At 42.1% G+C, this 22,894-nt stretch overlaps 1 protein-coding gene across 10 annotated transcripts; it reads left to right on the top strand.

Moving 5' to 3' along the window:
- The first annotated feature begins 479 nt into the window (after nt 1-479).
- On the top strand, nt 480-21,745 carry ILF3 (interleukin enhancer binding factor 3). 10 transcript variants are annotated; one of them, XM_075121731.1, is made up of 20 exons: nt 480-599; nt 6,149-6,241; nt 6,325-6,551; nt 6,882-7,062; nt 7,427-7,574; nt 8,888-8,979; nt 9,364-9,459; nt 9,824-9,935; nt 10,656-10,753; nt 11,178-11,289; nt 11,391-11,501; nt 11,798-11,997; nt 12,510-12,680; nt 13,176-13,313; nt 13,532-13,708; nt 13,996-14,149; nt 14,436-14,489; nt 18,293-18,658; nt 20,746-20,874; nt 21,091-21,745. In XM_075121731.1, exons 2-20 carry the CDS (start codon nt 6,239-6,241, stop codon nt 21,222-21,224), a joined length of 2,703 nt encoding a protein of 900 aa, XP_074977832.1. In that variant the 5' UTR covers nt 480-599; nt 6,149-6,238; the 3' UTR covers nt 21,225-21,745. The 10 variants fall into 10 exon arrangements, with proteins under 10 accessions (XP_074977832.1, XP_074977828.1, XP_074977831.1 ...); XM_075121727.1 differs by having other exon boundaries at nt 20,746-20,883; XM_075121730.1 differs by having other exon boundaries at nt 13,993-14,149.
- Nucleotides 21,746-22,894: the final 1,149 nt, after the last annotated feature.

The raw sequence follows: 22,894 nt of genomic DNA, 5'->3' as shown, positions 1-22,894 counted from the left end.
TCTTGCCCCCACTTCTCCTGAGGCCAGTCCCCCGCCACCTTCCCCTCAGGGCAGCTGCCCCCCCATGCCCCTTTCCCCTCAGAGCAGCCAACCCACACTGCCCCCCACATCCCTCTCCCTTCAGGGCAGCCTCCCCACACTACCCCCCATGCCCCTTTCCCCTCAGAGCACCTGCCCCTTGACCCCCTTCCCCTCAGAACACCTGCCCCCCTCGCATTCCCTTGCCATCAGGGTGGCCGCCCCACACTGCCCCTCTCCCCATCGATCCCCTAGCCCCGCCCCCTCGCCTCGCACCTGCCCCAGTTCCCCGCGCGCCGAGCCACCTCCCCCTCGTTCTGAGCCCGCGGCGCCGCGCGCCGAGACGCAGATCCGAAGGAGGCGGAGCCTAGCCGGGCGCGCAGGTGACGTCGCAGCGGCGTCCCGCGCCGATTGGTGGGGAGCGGACCCGGCGGCCTCCCCACGTGATCCCTCCCTGCCCCCCCGACGGTCCCCCTCCCCCATTCTCCCGCCGGCTCCTCCCCCCTCGCTGCAGTCGGAGCCGAACAGCGCTGCGCACCGCACCGTGTGGGGAGCCGGCGGCGGTGGGCACGGCCCGGCCGGTGAGTGCGGCCTCGGGGAGCCGGGCAGCAGCCGGGGAGCGGGGCCGGGCGAAGCAGGGGCCGCCCCCGGCCTGAGGGACTCCCCGCGCTGAGGCGCAGGAAGGGGGGGCGGTGCTGGGCCGCGCGGGGGGCGGTGCTGGGCCTACTCCCAGGCCTGGCGGCCCCTTCCTGCCCGGCCTGAAGGCGAGCGGGTGCCTGGTCCCCCACCCCGGGCCCGGGCCCGGCCCGGCCCCCCACTCCGCTCGCCCCATTGTGCTGTGGAGACAAAATGGCGGCGGATGGCGGTTGGGCCGGGAGTAAAAGCGGGGGGGGGGGTGGTACGGCGCGGGCGCACAGGGGGGTGCTGCGCGCGCACCTCGCTCACCCCCTCGCGCGCTGCCCGGCTTGGGGTGGAGGGGGGGGGGTGGCGCGTGCGGGGTCTCGCGGCGGCCGCGGCTCCACGCGCTGCTCGGGGCCGCTTTGTTCTCGCTGCCGCCTTTGCAAATGGCGGCGGCTGCTCCTCGCGTGGGGGGCCCGATCCTCCCTCCCTCCCTCCCTCCCTCCCTGCGCGGCGCGATGCAGGGGTTTCCCCCCTCCCGCGGTCCCGGGGCCGCCCGCTCCTCCTGCAGAGGGCGGAGCGCCGCATCCCGGGTAGGCCGCCCCCCGGCGTGCAGCAGTGGCAGCCCGGGCAGAGAGCCGCGCTCGCTCAGTGCTCCCCTGCTGCGGGTGGTGGGGGGAGCAGGGGCCTGCCCGAGGCGCTCTCCGGTGCGGCAGGAGACACCTACTGCCCGAGGCCTGCATCCTGGCAGTAGGCTGCAGATCTCTGCCGTTCTCAGTGCAGTGAAACAGCGCTGTGGGGGAGGGTGACTCCGTCAGAGCACAGGCCCGGAGGGGCATGTAGCAGAGATGGGGAAACATCCGGCTGGGTCCCATTGAGTTCGTCTCCCCACAGCTTCCCTGGTAGCTGAAATTTCTCCTTTGTTCTACTTCTGACCAGTTTTCAGAGCTGCTGGATTTCTCTGTAACTCAGAATTCAATGTAAAGTACGACTCGCAGGTTGGTAATGGCATACCTACTGAAAAACCTGGAAATCTCTGCTTTCCATTAACATCCTGCATCTCTTTACATTTGAGCCAGGTTTTGTAAATCTTCCCACAAACAGGCTGTTCTGGGACCAAGATTTGAACAGCTCAAAAATGTGTCCTGTCCTGTTAGTGAATGAGAACTTGAAAGCCTACAGAACTGGTCATAAACAAAAATGAAATGGAGTACCCAGTCTTATTCAAATTGAGGAAGTTAAAAAAGAAAACTGTATAAATGGAGAAATAGAAACTATTTTTTTCCTCATCAAGCTAAGATATCACAGAATAGATGGGGTATCTTTATAAAAAACGCAAAAAAGAAAAGGAGGACTTGTGGCACCTTAGAGACTAACAAGTTTATTTAGTCTCTAAGGTGCCCCAAGTCCTCCTTTTCTTTTTGCAGATACAGACTGTAACACAGCTGCTACTCTGAAACGTTTATAAAAAACCAAACTTTAAACCTTTAGCATTCTGATTACTCTCTTGCTTTTCACCCACATGAGCCAGTTTGGGCCATTACTTTGAAATGCAAGAACCCAGTGCTTTATAGCATTGGAATAATTAGTTAAATCATGAAGTGGAAATGATAGGAGGAAGTTTTAGCATAGTAAAGAGCATGATGTGATTTCGAAGTGTGTGTGTGTGTTACCTTTTTTAGTCCTTTTCCCACATTTTATTGAATGTTAACTTTGTGAAGCATTGTCGATAGTTCACACCATAAGTAAAATTAATGTTTTTAACCTATTCTGTGGTTACCTTTCCTGCAAGGTCTGAATCCTATGATGCTGCAGAAACCATAAGTAGCTCTTATTCTCACATTAAAAAGGGGTTTTTATGATCTTAAGTGCATAAATAATATTAGTCTTAGAAAACTGGAAATTTCAGTTTAATCTGCTGTAGCATTTTCTGGATGTGACCTTTAATTTATTTTTTTTTATTGACACGATTCAGAATTTCTCATCTCACTTGGAGAGGGAACAATACAGATGTCATTAACAAATATCAATGTATGGCTGTCAACACTTATTTACAAAATTAATATTCAGGGTACAAATAAATATAAAAGTAATTTTTAGTAAATTAAGTAGCTATTTGGCTAACAGGTGAGGGCATTTTTGAGAATTGGTACAAATACTTTCAGAAGTATTCAGAATCCAAACTCAGGCCTTCGGACAGGGATTAGAGAGGTTAGGACTTGTATATGTTCCTAACATATGACAAGGTGTCAGAATACCAGCACACCTCTGTATTACAGGATAAGAATGATCCTGGAATTGAGACATCTAGGCTTCAGTCCTGCAAACACGTACATGCTTATCCTTATTATTGCAGGTAGTCTCATTGAGCTAATGGGACTGCTCACAGTAGGAAAGTTTGTCATGTTTGTAAATATTTGCAGAATTGCAGCCCTAGCTGTTTCTTTTAATATGTTATCATAAAAGGCTGCATGGTGAAAATTCCCCACTTGCTGTGTCAAAGGATTAATGATAGTGAGTTGTCTTCATCATAGGATATTACTTTGTGGGATTGGGGGACTGCCTTTTCCTTCTGTATTGGTACAGCACCTAGCACAATGGGGTCCTGGTCCGTGACGGGGATCTAGGCACTATGATGATACAGCTAATAAAACATAGAGCAGCACTGCTTTAGTAAAATACTGAGTGTTTTGCCACTTCATTGCTAGCGTTTTTTTCTTCCTAGCCCCTCACAATAGTTTATATTTATTTAAGATGTGTCCGGATTAATTGCAAATTAGTATTATTGAAAAAGTGATATGGCATCCTGAGTATATTGTCAATGCTAAGTATTTTTATAGTACTCATCAGGGTGTTTTTGTTTTTTACTGTCTCCTAAGATACCTGTCTGCATGGATCCCAGTGTAATTTAATGTAATAAAAGTTAAAATTTAGTCCCCTTTTTGTGAAGATGTATGTTCATTTGCAAACAGCTGAAATTCAAGTACATGTATTTGATTCTGATGTGTAAAATACAGTTGAGACACGATTGCTGTGTAAATCTGAGGTAGGTAGGAAATGCCAGACAAGGTTAATATGGATGCATTTAAAACAGTTCGACAAAATCTTAATTGAAATTAAGCAGAGCCCAGTAGTGGTGTTGAAGTTAAGGGTCTGCCAGCACTTGTCTCCAACTATAATTTCTGTTGTAAACCTTTACAAATTTATTCATTAGCTCTGAGGCTTGATAACTTTGCATCACCTTTTTGAGCTCAGTAAGAATTTCATGTTGGATGCTTAGATGTTTTTAGCCAGCACCTAACAGGTAATCTAGTTCCTTGAAGTTATTAGAAAACTAGGAGTTTGGGGTGGGGGATAAATTGACCTTGTAATATTTTGCAGAGAGAAATCATGGAGACTTACTAAAGATAAATATTTTCAAACTGATTTTGATTTACTGTCTCTATTTCAATAAACTGTTGGTTCTTGTCATATTCTAATTTCATAGCTTCCTGCATTCTTACTGCTGTTTAAAACTAGAAGGGTAAAGCCAGTTTGGTGCTAGATTGTATTTTGGGCTTCATGCCAAAAGTCACCTGCACATCTGAAAACGTTCTTGGAAAGGTGTTGCCTTTCACAAAGAATAGATATGAATCCTTAGGAGATTAATCTTACCGCCATCTATCTATCTATTAAAGAGTGATCAAATGAAGAAACAAAGGGGTAGAAGTTTGAGTTGATACAGAGTTAAAAACCAGTTATGGCATAAACCAGTGGTTCTCAAACTTTTGTACTGGTGACCCCTTTCACATAGCAAGCCTTTTTTATATATTTAACACCATTATAAATGCTGGATACAAAGCAGGGTTTGGGGTGCAGGCTGACAGCTTGCGACCCCCCCATATAATAACCTCCCGACCCCCAGTTTGAGATCCCCTGGCATAAACTGTTTTAAAGCGTTTTGTTCGTTTCTAAAGATGACCTCAGAACGGTGATGAGTAGTTCCATGGAGATTCTTGTACAACTGTAGCACAACAGTTATGGGAATTATCAAAACACTTGTATTCCTACACAAAAATTAGCTAACTTAGAGTTTAGTTTGCACAAGTGTATTTCCTCATAGGTAGGCCTGGAAGGATTAGATTTTTATCAATAAACATGGATTTCGTTGAACACACAAACTGATGGAAAAAATGTTAACATTAAAATTTACACATAGTCAAATTAAGAAAAATGTTGTTTGAATTATTAGGGTTGGTTATAAGGATATTTACTTTTTATATTTTGACATGTGATGTTGACAATTTGTTTTAATGGTTATAAAGCTTTAATTTTTTGAATCTCAGTGTCGTCTGTCATGAAATAATGGTTTGACCCTCCACGTAATTTCCTGCAACTGGTGAAAATTTAAACTGATAAAAATAACAAAAAATGCTTAAAAATAGACATCAGTATTATCTGTCAGAAGTATAAAAAACCCCGAATTCTGCCATGCCTACTCAGAACACAAATAGTGAAACAAGGAAAACAAAAGTTAAGGCAGTGAACATAACCATACTTGCTCATATATCATCATAGTGAAACAGGCTGCCCGTTTACTTGTAGGCAGTAGGATGAGGTGGTGGTATGGGAAATAGATTATCGCAAGTGATCACTTAGGCCTGTCTGGGATGAGCAGGCATTGGAGGATCCTTTCTGCTAGGACACCAGGTTGTTCCTTTTGCCATGAAACTGCAGTAGTTAGTTAAGTTTGCAGTGATTCCATTTTTCATGCTCCACTTCACTAGTGGAAAGTAGTTTTGCATTAACTGGGGATTTAGTTAGGTTGGACTTAAAAATTCATGTCTTTAAAATGTAGAGAGGGGCTTGTGTAGTGGATTTTTTTTGTAAAGAAAATGAGAGCGTGTTTTAGGCAGAGGGAGGCTATATCACTTCCCCAAGTCAACAATGGGTACAGTGTAAGAGGTAGGATTAGAAATCAGGCAGTCTTTTTTGCTCAGACCATTGGACTCTTATAATTAAGTCTTTAGACAACATGAAACCTCACTCCTTTTGTGCTCTTGAATGAAATATAGCATAGGGTTGGCATTATACATTTAGGTCTGTGTAGTTATTTCACATGTTGCATTGCACATCTTGGATGTATGGTAGTGGTTGTCAAACCTTTATTAAATAGATATATTTGATGTAGCACTTGATGAGCTCTGGAATGTTTTCATCCTTCTTCTCAAAGTAAGAACTTTTAAAGCAATCCATACATGTTAGAATGGTGTCTGTATGGCAAACTTGATTTTGATCATTATTTTGCATTTGGGTTAATGTTCAGCTACTATATCAATGCCTATGGGTATTGGTCTTCAGGGGTAGAATACTTGGTCAGCTATAAACTGTTCATATGGTCCTAATCTGCACAGTTTATACACCCAATTACTTTGATAACAAATTTGAGTTACAGGTATGTACTTACCAAGTAGACAGATGATTTATCAGTCCACCTACAAATCATTGGTAATTATTTTTCTGTTGTTTTTAGATTATAGAAAGCTGTATTGGTTGTAGTTCCTTGGAGGAAGAAGTTAAATAAATACTTTTTGAAAGCTTCAGCAAAGATTCAGAAGCAAAAATGGTAAGACTCTGAAATCTCCAGCTTTCAGAAATAAATATTATTCTTAGTCTATTATTAAATTGCATCAAATTTTGTCTTTTCAGCGACCGATGCGTATTTTTGTGAATGATGACCGCCATGTGATGGCAAAACATTCTGCTGTTTACCCAACTCAGGAAGAGTTGGAGGCAGTTCAGAACATGGTCTCCCATACAGAACGTGCTCTCAAAGCTGTATCTGACTGGATTGATGAACAGGAAAAAGTCAGTGGGGAGCAGCCAGAACCGGAGGCCATGGAAACAGCAGCCGAAGAAGAAAACAAAGAAGGAGGGTAAGTAACATTACTAGTCAGCTGTTTTATGGGGACTCTGTCAAGTGCTTCAGTAGTATTTTTTTTCTCTAGACTGATAGTAATGTGTTCTTAAGTGCTTGAAAAGACATTAGTTCTCATTTTCTCCCTAATTCTGACATTCCATAGCCAGAGGAAATAAACATGGAATTCAAGTAATTTTCCTGTATGTGTATAGTAGTAGTGCTCATATTTTGGATCTAAACCTTTACTGCTTTGTCCTGTGAGCTAGGTTAATTTAAGTGTCCCTTTAAGTGCACTTCAGGCTTCGACTTTTGTGCTGCCATAACTGCATTTACATATTTTTCACAGGGATCAGAAGGCTGCCGAGCATTTGACTAGGACCCTTCGTGGAGTGATGCGTGTTGGGCTTGTAGCAAAAGGCCTGCTACTGAAGGGAGACTTGGATCTTGAGCTAGTTCTCCTGTGCAAAGAGAAACCCACAACTGGTCTCTTGGACAAAGTAGCTGAGAATCTTGGTGTACAGCTTGCTGTGAGTAAAATCCTTTGATTGTGTATGCTTGTCACAGTGAACACACACAAGTGAATGGATTAAAGGGACTAGAAGGTTACTGGGATATTTATTAGGCTTCTTACTAAGACAGAATGGGAAAATGTGGTTAATATCTTTACAGAACCACCTTGTCTTTACAGAAACACCTTGTAAAGTAGGTGGATGTCATTTGCCGCAAACAATTTTATAATATCACTTCATAAACTAACTAAACTGAAAAGTAAGTTATAGCATCCGTATGAGGCTTGTTGATACTCTTAAGGGAAAGGGCGGTGCTGTGCACTTGGAAGAAACGCATAAATCCAAGAGAAAATTTCTAAATGGTAAAATTATTATATTGTAGACTATTACTGAAGATAAATATGAAATAATCCAGTCTGTGAGCGAAGCTGCAATTATCATTAAGAACACACAGGAGCCTCCATTGACGCTGACCATTCACTTGACATCCCCTGTTGTGAGAGAAGAAATGGAAAAACTGTTAGCTGGAGGTATGGAAGACTGAAAACGGCTAACAGTCAGTCTGGGAACTTACGTTGTGTATTGCTAATCACTGTTAAAATGTGCTATTCAATTTCAGCGTAGGTAGTCCAAGTTGTTTGAGACAAAAATATTTCATGCAGACAAATTCAATTTCCAGATTGTAATACTACAAGAGACCATGGATGTGGATAATTAGAAACAGACTCCTAAAATTGAGTAGCACCTTTCAAGTGGTATTTCACTTTTCTTACTTGGGCCTTTAGTTCACTAATATATAATGTTGTTTAAATCTTTTTTTATACCTAGCCGTGTTAAAGGCCCACACAAATGACATCAAATGTAAGCTTGTACCTTAAAAAATATTGAAGGCTTCTTGTAAATGACTTTTGCATGTACATAAAATTGGATATGTTATATAAAATGGTTTGTGTTGCAGCAAAAATGATAGGTGCACTGTTGGGTCTCTTTGGCTGTTTTATCAGCTAAAGTTCAGAATTCCAGGACGTGATGCAGAGTTTTGGATAAAGTTAGACGCCATCCATGATCTTATTCAAACTTACTCTTTGGAATAAGACGTCAAAAATATTTTCACTTGAAAAATCTTACTATAATCAGTTCTGTATCACAAGCATCACACTATTTGACTCATGAACTTGTATGCATAACAAGTGTTCGAACTAGCCTTATCTAAAACCCTGGTCTTCAGACACTTCAAAATTAGTAACACAAATCTTCAGTTTTGCTGCAGCACAGACTGGAGAATATTTTTGTGCTCTATTGATTGTCTATGGTTCTGATATCTGACTTCGTCTACCAAGCCTTCTAGTTTGTCAATTTTAGGGACGCTGGACCTTTGACCAACAGGACGCACTCTGTCACGGGCCGGGGCCAGGGCAGTCAAGCCTTGTGGGCGGAGGGGGTTCCCTTGGCTTTAGAAAAGCCTTTACCTCTGCTCTGGATGTAGAGTGAGGGTTAAGTTCAAACTTCCCTTTCTGTTAGGTACCGTAGAATTCTACTTTCTGAAGCTTTGTTAAAGCAGTATAGGCTTTCTGTCCCCTCCTACACAGAATTCCTCTTTCCCCTCATAGTATAGGAGTTAGCCTATTCCCTGTTACATTAATCTCCCCCTCTCTGCAGTGTGAAGTTCCAGTTAAGGGTAATAAAGTGAAGTGTACTGCAGACTATCCTTTCAGGTAAAGGGTATAGCTCGAGATCTTTTGGGAGCCTCCGCTGCCCTTTAGGAAGCTGCCTCATCCCCTCTCCACCTGACAGAACCCCCTTGGTCAAACTGTGCCTGTCTTCTTATTCCATCCACGAATAGAAACGCTATCAGTCAACGACACCCCGGACGTTCTGGACAGGCAGAAATGCCTTGCTGCCTTGGCGTCACTCCGACACGCCAAGTGGTTCCAGGTTTGCATTTTGTTCTTATATTTGTCTTTAAGTAGCCAGTTAAAGTTTACAAATATCTAACTTTATATTAAAGTACTTTAACATTGGACGATAGTTGTGCTGAACTTAGCGTCTGTCAACCATACAGTTGCTAAAGAAGCACTTAAGCGAATTTAATGTTCAAAGAGGAAACTTTTTTTAATGAGTAGATGCATAGTTGCTGCTTTGTGTTAAGAGTAATGTCACTTTTGTACACTAATTACTATTCCGTTATAAAATTGTAATGATGTAAATATATATTGTTTACCCTTGACAAAGTAGCACTGCAAAAATTAATATTTGTCTGCACATAAATTGGTTTTGGTATTTTTATTGAATATGCCTTTGCTTGATTACTTATTCTAGGCCAGGGCTAATGGTCTGAAATCGTGCGTCATAGTCATCAGGGTGCTGAGAGATCTGTGTACTCGGATTCCTACTTGGGGACCACTTAGAGGATGGGTAATTTTTTTTTTTTTTTTTACTGTTTTCTGAATTGTTTGGTTTTATTCTTTAAGTCACTGGAGAGAACTGTTCTTCAGTCTGAAATGCCATTTTCACAAATTGCAACTTTCTTTAATTTGAAGACATTATTGAAGCATTTTGGTTTTGAAATATACACTTGAAGACTTTCTATATGATCACATACTTTGGATCTGTAGGCTGAATTTAAAGTAATTTCTAAACTTATGGCAGTTACAGCCCTCTGCTGCTTATATTCAATTTGGTGATTCTTTTGCTTTTGCTTAGGCATTTGTTGTAAAGTTTCCCTAAAACCGTCATGTGTCTGCATCTCTCACTTTTTAAAATCTCAAATGTTTTACAGCCTCTGGAGCTGCTGTGTGAAAAATCAATTGGAACAGCTAATAGACCAATGGGAGCTGGTGAGGCCCTGAGAAGAGTACTTGAATGTCTTGCATCAGGAATTGTTATGCCAGGTTAGATGGTTCTCTGCATATACATTTCAAAGCAAGAAATCACATGGGATGCAATTAAAGTTTGGTGCATTATAGTATTGTGTGGTACTTACAAGGCCCCCCTCATTGTCAGGGATGCTCTAGGTCAGTGGTTCTCAACCTATTTACCATTGTGGGTCACATATATGGCCCAGTGTGCTATGTGGGCCGCATCCAATACTACCTGTATGGCCCTGAGGATGTCACATGGGCTGTAGCTCTGTGCTGATTGGGCTGCAAGCGGCCCATGGGCCGCAGGTTGAGAACCACTGGTCTAGGTATACTTGATCCTGCCTCAGCGCGAGGAGGAGGACAAGATGACCTCTTGGCCCTTCCAGCCCTACATTTCTGTGATTCTGTGTTTGCACAGTTGAGATTTAAAAGTTCATAAAAATATGTAGCATAAATGGGTATTACAGTACCATCATTTTATCTAGGGCACAAGGACCCATGATGATAAGCCCTGCAGTGTGAAGTACCAGATTCTACAAGTGTTAAATTGGTTGTCTTACTTTCTAAGTGGTATTAACCAACTTCACTTATAATTGTACTTGTAAAATAATCCAGATAAATTTCAAAATGTTGGACGTTGATCGGTGTTACACAGATGAGTGTTGAATGATGCCAAGGGAATACTTAGTTTAGTTTTTTTAGAAACACTAGGATAATTCTCTGCATATCTTCCTTGTTTCCTGCCTTCAGATGGTTCTGGTATTTATGATCCTTGTGAAAAAGAAGCCACTGATGCTATTGGGCATCTAGACAGACAACAAAGGGAAGATATCACACAGAGTGCTCAGGTATAGTTTTGCCTACAGATGTTGCAAAAACTTAATGAGTTCAATTTATGTTGAACTTCCATATTGGTTAATGGTAGTCTAGTAACCTCTCTGAGGTTGGTTTTAATTTTTTTAATACCTAGTCATGTAAAAAAATGGGTCTCACACTAAAAAAGAAATTTATAGTTTCATCTGCCAGAAGCAAAGTATCAGGTTTTAAATAGTGACTTACCGCTGTGGCCCAGGTTTTGGATTGAACTTAGAATTCTAAGGAGCATCCCATTTAAACTGAGCTGTCTTTTTTGGTGTGTTTTTTGTTGGTTTTTTTTTTTTTTTTTTTTTTTTGAGCAGGGGTGGGTAGAAGATTCCTCTTTGAACCTCTGCAGTGAGCAAATATTACTTTAGCAACTTGTGCATCCCATTAACATGTGTTCCATCTTTTTAGCATGCTTTGAGACTTGCTGCTTTTGGCCAGCTTCACAAGGTCTTGGGGATGGATCCCCTGCCTTCCAAGATGCCCAAGAAACCAAAGAACGAAAATCCAGTTGACTACACTGGTAGGTATTGGAATAAACGAATACATTCTCAGTGCCCAGTGCTCTTGCTACTCCATCACTCAGTAATTGATATATTTAGCTGCCTCTTATGATCTTTACAGTCCAGATTCCCCCCAGTACCACATATGCCATCACCCCAATGAAGCGTCCTATGGAGGAGGATGGAGAGGAGAAGTCTCCCAGCAAAAAGAAAAAGAAGATTCAGAAAAAAGGTATTGAGTTAACCAGAGGTAGGTAACAAGTTGCTGCCTAAGAGCTGTTTTCAGACTAAATGAGGGGCAAACTGCAGAAGAAAGTGTTTCTTGTGGAATGGCTTGTAAATCTGAGTGACTGGATTTTTCTCCTGCTTTTTAAGGCTTTATCTACTATAAATGATCCTTTCAAATCTGTACTTCTAAACAAGAAGTCCACAGTGGCAGATTGAAACCTCTTATTGTCTGAATTCAGTTGTCAAGTTTGTCTTAAAACAAATGTGCATGTCTAACAAACAAACTGTTTTTCTGTTTAGAGGAAAAAACTGAACCTCCCCAGGCTATGAATGCACTGATGAAATTAAATCAGCTAAAACCTGGTCTCCAGTACAAACTTGTGTCTCAGACTGGTCCGGTTCATGCTCCTATCTTTACTATGTCCGTGGAAGTCGATGGCAGTACGTTTGAGGCATCTGGACCTTCCAAAAAGACAGCCAAATTGCATGTGGCAGTAAAAGTAAGAGCTTTGTCTTCATGTAAACACTTTTTTTCCCCCCCTTCAAATTCCTTTCTCTAAAAAACATTAGTATCCAAACAGTTACTCCCTTAGACTTAATCTTCTGGAAGATCATGTTAGAAATCATATGTGAAGTGTGTAGGCCCTTCTACACTGGGTACAGTTTTGTGTTGAAGTTAAAACGCTGAAATAGTAGCAGCCCTTGACGGATTAAGTAAATCACTAGCCAAAAGACTTTACCCTTTTTGTTGCCAATGTTTAAAGGGCCTGTAGGGCTTGGGGGAATGGTTATAGCCTCCTGGAAGTTTTAGCACCATCAGTGGGGATGGATGAAGCTTGGGCTAATACTACATTTGGAACGAATGGAGGTAGTTGTAATTTCTGGGACAGGGCCAGTGGATCCACTTCTACACAGCCCTCTCAGCTACGTACCTCACCGTAGGGGTATAAGAGGCATGGAGGATATAGTGTCAGTACTTCTCAATGGCCTGTCTCCCTTCCTGCACCCTTAGGTGTTGCAGGATATGGGTTTACCTACAGGAGTGGAAGGCAAAGAGTCTGGAAAAGGAGATGAATCGGCAGAAGAAACAGAACAGAAACCAGTAGTTGCTCCTCCTCCTCCTGTAGTGGAAACTATCTCTACACCCAGTGCTGCTTCTCCTCCCTCAGAGCAAACTCCAGAGGTGAGCACAGACTTCTTACATCTTTTGAGACCAAATCTTTCCTCCAACCTTCAGGAGAGCCGTGTTGTGACAAGCTGCTTAAATGATTCTTTCACTCATGAGTCTGAAACTCTCAAGCACTTTTTAAAAGGAATACTGTCCACTTGAGTTTCAGTGGAGTTTTGATTAAATAGTGTGTCCTGAAACTCCTTACAATCCCGTAAAATATTTGAGGATTTTTTCTCTCCTGTTTTAAAGGGGTGTTCTAGGTAAGGAGCACACTGATTATACATAATGCTGACAAATGCAAAATAAAACTATAAAAATCATTAACTTTTCAGTTACAATAATTATAAGGGTTATAGCTGAAACTTTTATTCCTCAAACTTAACTTTCAATGTAACTTTCCCTTTAAGACTAACATTTTCCTTAATTATAAAAACCACAAGCATACATTGGATAACTCCAAGTCCAACAGCTCTTTGTACCTTTAACGGCACTTCTAATTTATTTTAGAATGTGAAACAACAGGGACCAATCCTGACTAAGCATGGCAAGAATCCAGTGATGGAACTCAATGAGAAGAGGCGTGGTCTAAAATACGAACTGATTTCAGAAACAGGTGGCAGCCATGACAAGCGCTTTGTCATGGAGGTGAGCGACTTTGTAGTTCTCTGTACACAAGGTTACATTTATAGACACTCTGTGCAGCTTTAACTTCCAGGCCTAGTAAAATTTCACTAGTTCATACTAATTTCTGTCTGACACTGTGCATGGAAGTAGCAAGCTATGCCATAATTTACCAACATAGCAGTGTCAAAAGTGACATCTCTTGTGTGATTCATAGCATGGTTATTTAATCTATTTCTAAGGTTGAGGTTGATGGGCAGAAATTTCAAGGAGCTGGCTCAAACAAAAAAGTGGCAAAAGCCTACGCTGCTTTAGCTGCCCTAGAGAAGCTGTTTCCCGATGCTCCAGTTGCTGTTGAGCCCAATAAGAAGAAAAGAGCCCCTGTACCTGCAAGGGGAGGACCCAAGTTTGCAGTAAAGGTAGGCACACTTGCTGGTGATTTTAAATGTTTCTGTTCTGTGTGTGTAACCTAAGCAATGTTACTCAACACCCCAGAGAGGCAGAGGAGGGGTGGTTGTTATCCCCGTTTGCCTTCGGAGAAACGGAGATCGATTTACCCCTAGGTTTAGAATTAGGGCCAAACACTCAAGTTCGTAGCTCAGTTCTACCTGCACTGGACTTCAGAAACACAAATCCATTTCAGGTTGGGCACTGAAATGCTGATTTAAAAATAGGGTTGTGTAACAAGGTGTCTCTTCCACAGCAGCATAATCCAGGTTTTGGAATGGGAGGCCCCATGCACAATGAAGTGCCACCTCCCCCAAATCTGCGTGGACGTGGCAGAGGAGGCAACATCAGAGGCCGTGGCAGAGGCAGAGGTGGATTTGGTGGTGGCAATCATGGTGGCTATATGAATGCTGGTGAGTTACCGTGAATGTTTCACTCTACTAACTAAATGTCTGCTGTCGCATGTTAAACTTAATACATGTAAAGTGAAGTAGGTGTTCACAAGTAGGGTATCTCCAATGGAGTTGATCAGCTTTCTTGGTTTAAGCATATAGGTGGTAATAGAGTTCCTACATTACACAAATTAGATAACTTACGCTGTAGCTTATTGGAAGTGAAGTTTGTTTTAATGAGCTTTTCATTCCTTTCATCAACAATAGAAAATGAATATCTTAGAGTAATTGCTTTCCTCCATTCTAGGAGCTGGATACGGAAGCTATGGTTATGGAGGAAATTCTGCAACAGCAGGCTATAGTAAGTGTTAAGGTTTTAATCTTTGAAACACAGCACCCAACTGGGGTTACTTGAACTCTGGGTTTCAACATACAGTGATATACCTGTACCTGAACCATCATAGCATGTTCATTTTAAAATGAGAAATAATGAAAGGGAGCTGAATCAGATGTTTAAAACTTAAACTCAAATCCAGGTAACATCAGGTTTCCTCTTCAAATGTGAATATTTTAAATTTCTCTGCTTTAAGCCATGTGAAGCAATCCACCACTCTTGTGAATAAGATTTTCCTGAAAATACACAGCTATTTGTCTTGAGAAGAAGCCTTCATTGGGGGGTGACAGGAGCAGAGAAATCTAAAACATGACTTTCAAATGTGGCGCATTTTGCCATCTTCAAAAGAATTCTAATTTTTTTCTCTGCTCTGTCTCCCCCTTTTGTAGGTGACTTTTTCACAGACTGCTACGGCTATCATGATTTTGGGTCTTCCTAGATCATCTAAAAGTATTGCAAAAAACAGCTTTTTACTCCAATTTTCTCGAACTCCAAAACCCAAAGTGTTCGTGCTGTGTCCCTGTGCTTCACTGGGTTTCTCAACAGTGGCTTTTCACCGCAGCTTGTCTGAAACTATTAGCCGGCAGAACTTAAGACAGTGGCAGTTTTTATTGTGATTTGCCTTTGAACTTGCTCGTAATTTGATGTACACAACAGGGGGAACTAATTATCCAAGAACGTTTTTGTGCAATTTGCACAAATTTTAAAGTCAGCTCTGTTCAGCATAAAGGCAAAAAGCCCACCTTTGCTTTTTATGGAAAGCATTACTTTATTTTTAAGAAACAAATACTGAAGTTTTAATCTACCTTTGTCTTAATTTACAGCAGGTTTTGTACAAAATTTAAGCCTTTTAATAAACACCAGAACTTGGGTTGATGCCTCTGACAGTAGGGAAGATACTTTCAGCGTTTCTGAATCTAGTACAGCCCAGCATTTTAAGCATGCAAAATGGTGACTTGTATGTGCAATCATATGTGCTAAATTAATCTTTACATCCTTTGTAATACACTGGTGAATAAATGCTGGAGGGGTGTGACTTATTGTGGCTGCTAGCTAGTATACTGTCAAAGGTATTGTACTGTGCTTCCAATACTGGTACAATAAATATCCAGGCATTAAGGAGTTGATGTAAAAGTGTTAGTTTTCATGACTTCTTAAAAATGCGTGGGTTCATTAGTTACATAAAAATGGGCTTTTTTGATCCAAGCATAAAGGGCCTAAAGCACTTCAAAAACTAAAATGTCCAAGGGTTGCAAACCCAGCAGGCTGACTGGCTGCTCAGGCCATCTGATATTCTCTGTAGCTTATGCCTCTTGTAAAATGCACATTGCCCTAAAAGCAGAAGTATTTAATAGCCCGGACAATGAAACGTCATAAGAGTTTGAAGTCTCAGGGAATAAATTGCCTTTTGAGACTCTCTAATATTTAATAAAAGATCATGTGTTCGGTCCTTTATTCTTGCTATGATACTTATGTTTCAAAATTGTATTTTCTTTGTCACTGTTCTTTTTAGCTGCAAATCCTGAAGCATTGCATTAATTTAATTTGTGAGGCTCAATAACCTTTTAGTTAACTCAATAATTTAAACTGGTGAAAACAGTAACCTGTCAGGTTTCAGAGGAACAGCCGTGTTAGTCTGTATTCCTGTCAAACATCCGGTTGCTGAAACCTCCTTGGGCAAAATTTTAAATATTCAGTGTGAACACTTTTTAAAAAAATAATGCATGTCCTATTTTTTTTAGAAAGTTATTGTTTGAGATAATGTCTTTTTATACAAGGGAATAGATATTGTTCTGAATGAGGTGAAAATGCCATTTTTTTTTAAATGAATACATGTTAAAGTAACTTGTGTGTTGGATATTTTTATTCAGTAGTTTTAACTGAACAGGGGTGGAATTTAGGCATTGAACAGTGTTAACACTTGCCTAGTTAAATATAAAGCATTCATCTAGAAATGACTGTCCCAAAAGCTGTCTTAACTCTCTTGGGAAAAGCATCAACTTCCACCATTTACGTTTTCAGCTCAGGTGATGCAGGTTTCTCCCTCACCTCCCATTCGGAAGAAGCTCACTTCTGCATTCTTTCATATATTCTTTTGCTATAACTCTGGATCTCTGTTTGTACCAAAGACTGGAGGTTTAGTACCAAGCTACACACTACAGGAATATTTTTTATTGTAGTATGGTATAACCATGTTATAACTTCTTTTGGGTGGAAAGAACTATTAAAGAACCTTGTTTCTGCCCTATTGAAATGTGGCCTTCTGCCCACAGAAGAAGAGACATGTTATAACATGTTTATTTGCATAGTGTGGAAAGGGCCTTACCCTAATTTGGAGGTGGGGTGAAGTCCTTTTAAATGGTTATTCCAGGAATATTAGAAGTTTTAAACTAGTATGCAAAATAAAGAAAAAAGCTGGATGGTTCCTAGAGCCAGCTCTTCTGTACAAACTGCAGTTTGTGTGTTGGAAATGAGCTCTGATTCACGTTCCATCATTCAGATGTGCTTTTTAAAGTTTCACAAATGTGGAGCTGTTAAAGGTCACAAGTTTACTCCTTGACTTTTTAACTTTACATTCTTCTCTATTTGAGAAGTACTATGTTTTTATTACACCCCTCCTTTGTTTCTAATGTAGTTTAACTCAGTAAAACTCCACCTGTCTCTCAAGCATCACTTAAGCTCCTGGAGCTGTGCGTACTCTACTGTGGACAGTGATGCAGGTTTTTGTCTAGATCCTAGTGGCTGTTGTTTCTTGGTAAATAAGAATCATGACCTTTATTAAAAAATCAAAATGCAACATACCTGCTCTCGTCTTAAGTTATTAAAGTAGGCCAATTATCTAGGGCCTGAACTGAACAATCCCTTAAACCTGAACATGTTTAAATTGGGCAGGAAGGTAGTTACTCAACAGTGCAAGATCCAGTCTGTTAGTGCCACAGGTCGATCAGAAAATAAGTTTCTAGCTGCCAAAAGACTAAGTACAAGGTTATTCCAGTTATTCCTTTTGGGGATCCTCAGCCCTAACACAGGGTTCTGGTAACCTTCTGAGTTCATGCTGATGCCAGAATTTGATGGAGTGAGCACTTTGGTACAGTTGGATAAGCTTTGTATAAGGCATCTTTGATTTCAGTCAAATTATTCCTATTCAAACAGCATTTCATGTGGAAAGTGCTCTTTATTTTAGAGTGATTTGTATGGGTGTTGGCTCTAAGTCCTTGTCACTGGAGTAAGATTCTTCCTGATTTTCATTCCTTTTCTGTGGAGAATGAGCTTCAATTATCATTGGTGGCTAGCTTGTCTCCAGTGTAATTTGAGGACGAGACCAACTAACTTTGTAGAACATTAAGTAATAATTGTTAGATATTGTAACATGCATTGGAAAAACCACTAGTCACCTTGAACTTAGTTCTAGAATTTGATACAGATCCTTAAAGTTCTACACACATTTAATTCCTAAGACTTGAAGAGTTGTTTAATGAGCAGTGATAGTAACTGGAAGATCCTGTGTCAATGTGTATCGTGATTCCTTATCTACTTAAATGAACAAAATGTTACACCTGTTGGCCTTGTCTGGAATTACTTAAATCTTCTTGTGTTGGTCAAAAGAGTTCTGGAGTCTAAACTGCTGCTTATATAATGTCAAAACATCATAGTGTGATACAAGGCACACAACCATTTACATTTAATAAGGTATTTTAAAACAAAGTGGTGGAGTGACTGTTTCCTCAAGCCTGTCAGAAACACCGTTTGACTTCCTCTTCTTTGTTCAGGCCAGTTTTATAGCAATGGTGGTCACTCCGGCAACACAGGAAGTGGTGGAGGTGGTGGTGGCGGCGGGGGCTCCTCTGGCTATGGATCCTACTACCAAGGTGGTGACAACTACAGCTCACCAGTTCCACCCAAACATGCTGGAAAGAAGCAGCAGCATGGAGGACAGCAAAAACCTTCCTATGGGTCAGGGTATCAATCCCACCAAGGCCAGCAACAGCAGTCTTACAACCAAAATCAGTACAGCAATTACGGCCCTCCGCAAGGCAAACAAAAAGGATATAATCACGGACAAGGCAACTACTCTTACTCTAATTCTTACAACTCCTCTGGCGGAGGATCAGACTACAACTACGAGAGCAAATTCAGTGAGTGGGGGATTGTTTATAAGGACCTAAGTAGATACTCAGGGTTAAAATGCTACATTTGGGGGCCAGACAGATTTCCACAGGGATTATGAAGTCTTTTTGGGGTGAACAGGCGGTACTGCCTTAAACATTAGAATTGTAGTGAGCTTCAGGAGTTGTGATGATGGTACTTCAATGCCATGTTGGCATGAGAGTCCATTATGGGTGTGTTGCTCTGCTGAAACTTCCTTTATTGGTTAAGGAGCAGTGTCGTGGAATCAGGGACATGAACAGGGTTTGAAAGAATCTTCAAGGCCCGTAAACACCTCTGTCCAGAAATACTGTTTCTTCATGCAAAAACAATGAGGAGTCCTTGTGGCACCTTAGAGACTAACAAATTTATTTGGGTATAAGCTTATGCCCAAATAAATTTTAGTCTCTAAGGTGCCACAAGGACTGCTTGTTGTTTTTGCTGATACAGATTAACATGGCTACCACTCTAAAACCTGTTTCTTCATGATATACACTCCAAATGAAAGATGGCTAGTGAGAGACTAGCCCTTGATCATGTGTCTGGTCTGAGATGCAGAGAATTACAAATTCTAAATGCAGGCCCATTCTGTGTACCTGGCCTTTCTATTCCTGGTGATTCTGGGCAGAAAATCCGTGGGTTTGACATAAATATATCCTCCTATTTCGTGTAGTTTAGATACCGTATTTAGTGTTCAACTGGAAAGAAGTAGGACTCCCAGTGAATGTAAATCTGTATTCTGAAATGGACACCCTGTGGACTTCATTCCAGAGTGAGATGGTATCCATATTCAGGATCTGAATCTGCTAGAATAATGTAGGTAGTTAGTGAAGTTAAACTGTCCCTGTTACACGTAGGGCTGGTCTACATTGGAAACTTAAGTCAGCATAGCTACACCTCTCAGCTGTGTGACAAGCTACACCCCTGAGAGAAAGCTAAGCTGGCCTACACCCTCGTATAGACAGTGCTAGGTCCACAGAAGAATTCTTCCACAGGCATAGCTACTGCCTCTCGGGGAGGTGGGTTAACTACAGCAATGGGAGAACCCTTCCTCTCGCTGTAGTGAGAGTCTACACCGAAGAGATTCAGTAGAGCTGCAGCTGTGCCGCTGTAGCATGTTAAGTAGAGACGCAGCCTTAGTAGTTTGCTGCCAAATGTAGCAGATACCAGATTGGCCTTTTGACCTGTTAGACTGATCTCTCTCCCATTCTGATGCTACTTCCCGTGATCAGTCAGAGCTGTACCAAGGAGAGACTATAGTCTGTTACAGGGTAACTTCTCCACAGCCTGTACAATTGTGCTGCGTCTTTGTGGATATTGTCTGCTACATTACCACTAACGTGATCAGTTGGGCATTTAGTCTTTAACACTTTAGAAGAATAAACATTTGATAGTTTTGGTCTTTCCATCACAAATCAAACTGCTTCAGGGCACTTATGCCAAAAGCCAGCCTTGGTTAAGGAGCAGTGGCGTGGAATCAGGGACATGAACAGGGTTTGAAAGAATCTTCAAGGCCCGTAAACACCTCTGTCCAGAAATACTGTTTCTTCATGCAAAAACAATGAGGAGTCCTTGTGGCACCTTAGAGACTAACAAATTTACGTACAACACCCATGTAGTTTTTGGCTAGGCAAGGCTAATTGAGGCCACCCATGTGACTCAGCCAAAAAATTACCCAAGTCCCCACTCTCCACAAAAGGAATTTTTTTACTTGCATGAGCTGTTCTTCCAGCTGTAGGCCAGACCCTCCAGCCATATGCAATTGTACAGGCTGTGGAGAAGTTACCCTGTTACAGACCGTAGTCTCTCCTTGGTGCAGCTCTGACTGGTCAAGCCTCTCCTGCGCTGGCAGCTAAGCCTGTGGCACTTTTACCAGCCAAAGGCTGCAGGAGAAAGATTTTCTCTAATTGAACACTTGGCCGTAACCCTTACCTTGATGAGTCATAAACTCCTTGGCAGTTTCTGTTACTAACTCAGTTCTGTATTGATAGTCTAGATATTTTTAAGGTGTCCTGGTCTAAGAGCAGAGTTGCAGACTTCACTGTCAGCCTTGCTCAGCGTGTGTTCTCAATTGCAGGTTATGGTGGCGGCAGTGGCCGTGGTGGAGGTGGAGGAAATAACTATGGGTCAGGAGGTGCCTCATACAATACTGGTTCACACAGCGGCTATGGGGGAGGATCTGGGGGAGGAGGGTCGTCTTACCAAGGTAAGCAAGGTCAGTACACAACCCTCTTCGGCTCTCCTTTGTAAAATGTGTTTGTGTGTGGTGCAAAGATGCAGTCACCACTCTTCTGTTTTCTGTGTGTGCTCTGCTGGATGGCAGCCCAGACTGGATAAGTAACAACAATTCTTGTTGCGTACTGTTGTGTTAAAATAGCTCGTCTCAACATGGTTTAGATGAACTCTTCGCTCTCCATTTCAGGTGGATATTCTTCTCAGACTAACTACAGCTCTCCAGGTTCAGGCCAGAATTACAGCGGACCCCCAAGTTCCTACCAAGCTTCCCAAGGCGGCTACGGCAGAAACGATCACAACATGAATTATCAGTACAGATAAACCGACCCTTTCTCCGTGGGTGTGAAGTTTTGTTACCTTCCGCACTTGCGCACCCTTTGAATATTCAGTTTTATTGCATCACAGTAAACATGTAAACCCCCGTTTCCATGTTGCAGTGCTCTTTGTGATATCCGTCACTAATGGTCGAGTACCTGTAATTCCATACTTAGCTGTATTTTGGACATCTATGTATTTAATGGTTTGTTAGTTGCCATTACAACTTTGTCTAAATAGAATTTTTGAGTTAATAAAATTTCAGTATCCTTTTTCTATTTAAAATTGTCATTCAAGTGTTAACCCAGTATGGCTTTAAATAGATAAGGGATATGCCATCTGTTAATGCTTTTGTGAAGTGAGTTAAACAAGCTTTCTGTATTTTAATGCTTTAGTGTTTCAGTTTTATAAGTGAAGATTTTATTTTAAAAACCAGTGGGAAAGAGTGGGTTTTGTATGTCTGGATCATTCAGGCAGTACATCTTGATTAAGCTGAATGTAGACAAATAAACACAAACTCTTGATGTCTTTGTCTCCAAACGTGTAGTTTTGCCTTGCATACAAATGTCAGCTAGAATGTTTGTCTGCAGCAAAATAACTTTTTCCTCTTCCTTTAATAGCCACAGTGGCACAAATAGTGAAACATGGCCAGAAAACCATTTTGCAAAAATATATCCAGCAGCCCCAGAGGTGTGCAGATGATAGACCTGAATTAAATAGCTGTTTCTATCAATATAGAAAGTAGAACTCAATGTTTCTTCTCAATTATAAAAATTGGCTACAATTGCCTTTTTGGACCGTTCAGTCCTATTGGTTCATATCCAGGTTTGCCATTTTTACATTGGGTTTTCTGCTGTGTAGCTGAAATGGGACCGAACTTGTCAGTCACCAGATCAGGGGGCTTGCCATTCCCATTGGAGCCTGCAACTCAGATCAAAGTTCCTCCTTTCTTTTCTCAGCTGGGAATTGCTGTGCTCCTCCAGCAGCGTCCCTTTAGGGCAGAGAGAATTGCTTGACTGTGTGAAGCAGCCTTGTTTTCCCCACCTCGTGCAGAGACAGAGCTCTCCACCTCATCTCCTGCCTTGGCAAAGGACACACTTAGGAATAGTGGTTCCCGGAGGCTTCTGTGGCTGCCCTTGGAAGCAGTGAGAGGACAAGAGCTTTGACGCTCCCTCAGTCTGGTATCTCACATGCCAGTGCTGCGGTGGGCAGAGAGATTCCAGCAGCAGCTGTAGTGGGAATACCTCAAGCCCAGCAGGAGACAGTAGTTCCCTAGTCGAGGTTTGGTGAGGTTCCAGTACCAACAGGGCTGTCCCTCCTGAGCCCCGGACTGCCTTGTGGCAGATCCCTGGTGGCACCATTAGCTGCAGACTCCCTATCAGTAACCAGTAAAGGACTGGGATTCACCCCTTTACTGGAAGTACAGCAGTGGCTCAGACCTACCTCAAGTAGCAGGGCACACATGGAGTCAGCAGCCCGTCTCCTCTGTCAGGGGCTGCTGAGTTTATTTCCAGGCCTATCCTTGGGAAATTAACCAGGTGGGAAGAGGCTCTCCAAAAAGTAACCATGCTGTTCATGAAAACAATCTACTAACCAGCATCTTCCCTTGCCTCCTTGCTTGCAGAGGATGAGTTCTCAGCCTCTAGCCAGGCAGAGGAAGAGACCCAAGAAAACTC

This window comes from Caretta caretta, chromosome 20 (assembly GCF_965140235.1).
Source record: "Caretta caretta isolate rCarCar2 chromosome 20, rCarCar1.hap1, whole genome shotgun sequence".
NCBI lineage: Eukaryota > Metazoa > Chordata > Testudines > Cheloniidae > Caretta > Caretta caretta.
This window is presented reverse-complemented; position numbering and strand designations above follow the sequence as displayed.

Bases quoted from the DNA above. Each gene is read 5' to 3' on its own strand.
- ILF3 (XM_075121724.1), top strand. The intron at 6,552-6,881 runs GTAAGTAACATT...TATTTTTCACAG, and splicing joins GAAGAAAACAAAGAAGGAGG to GGATCAGAAGGCTGCCGAGC. The intron at 10,754-11,177 runs GTATAGTTTTGC...CCATCTTTTTAG, and splicing joins ATATCACACAGAGTGCTCAG to CATGCTTTGAGACTTGCTGC.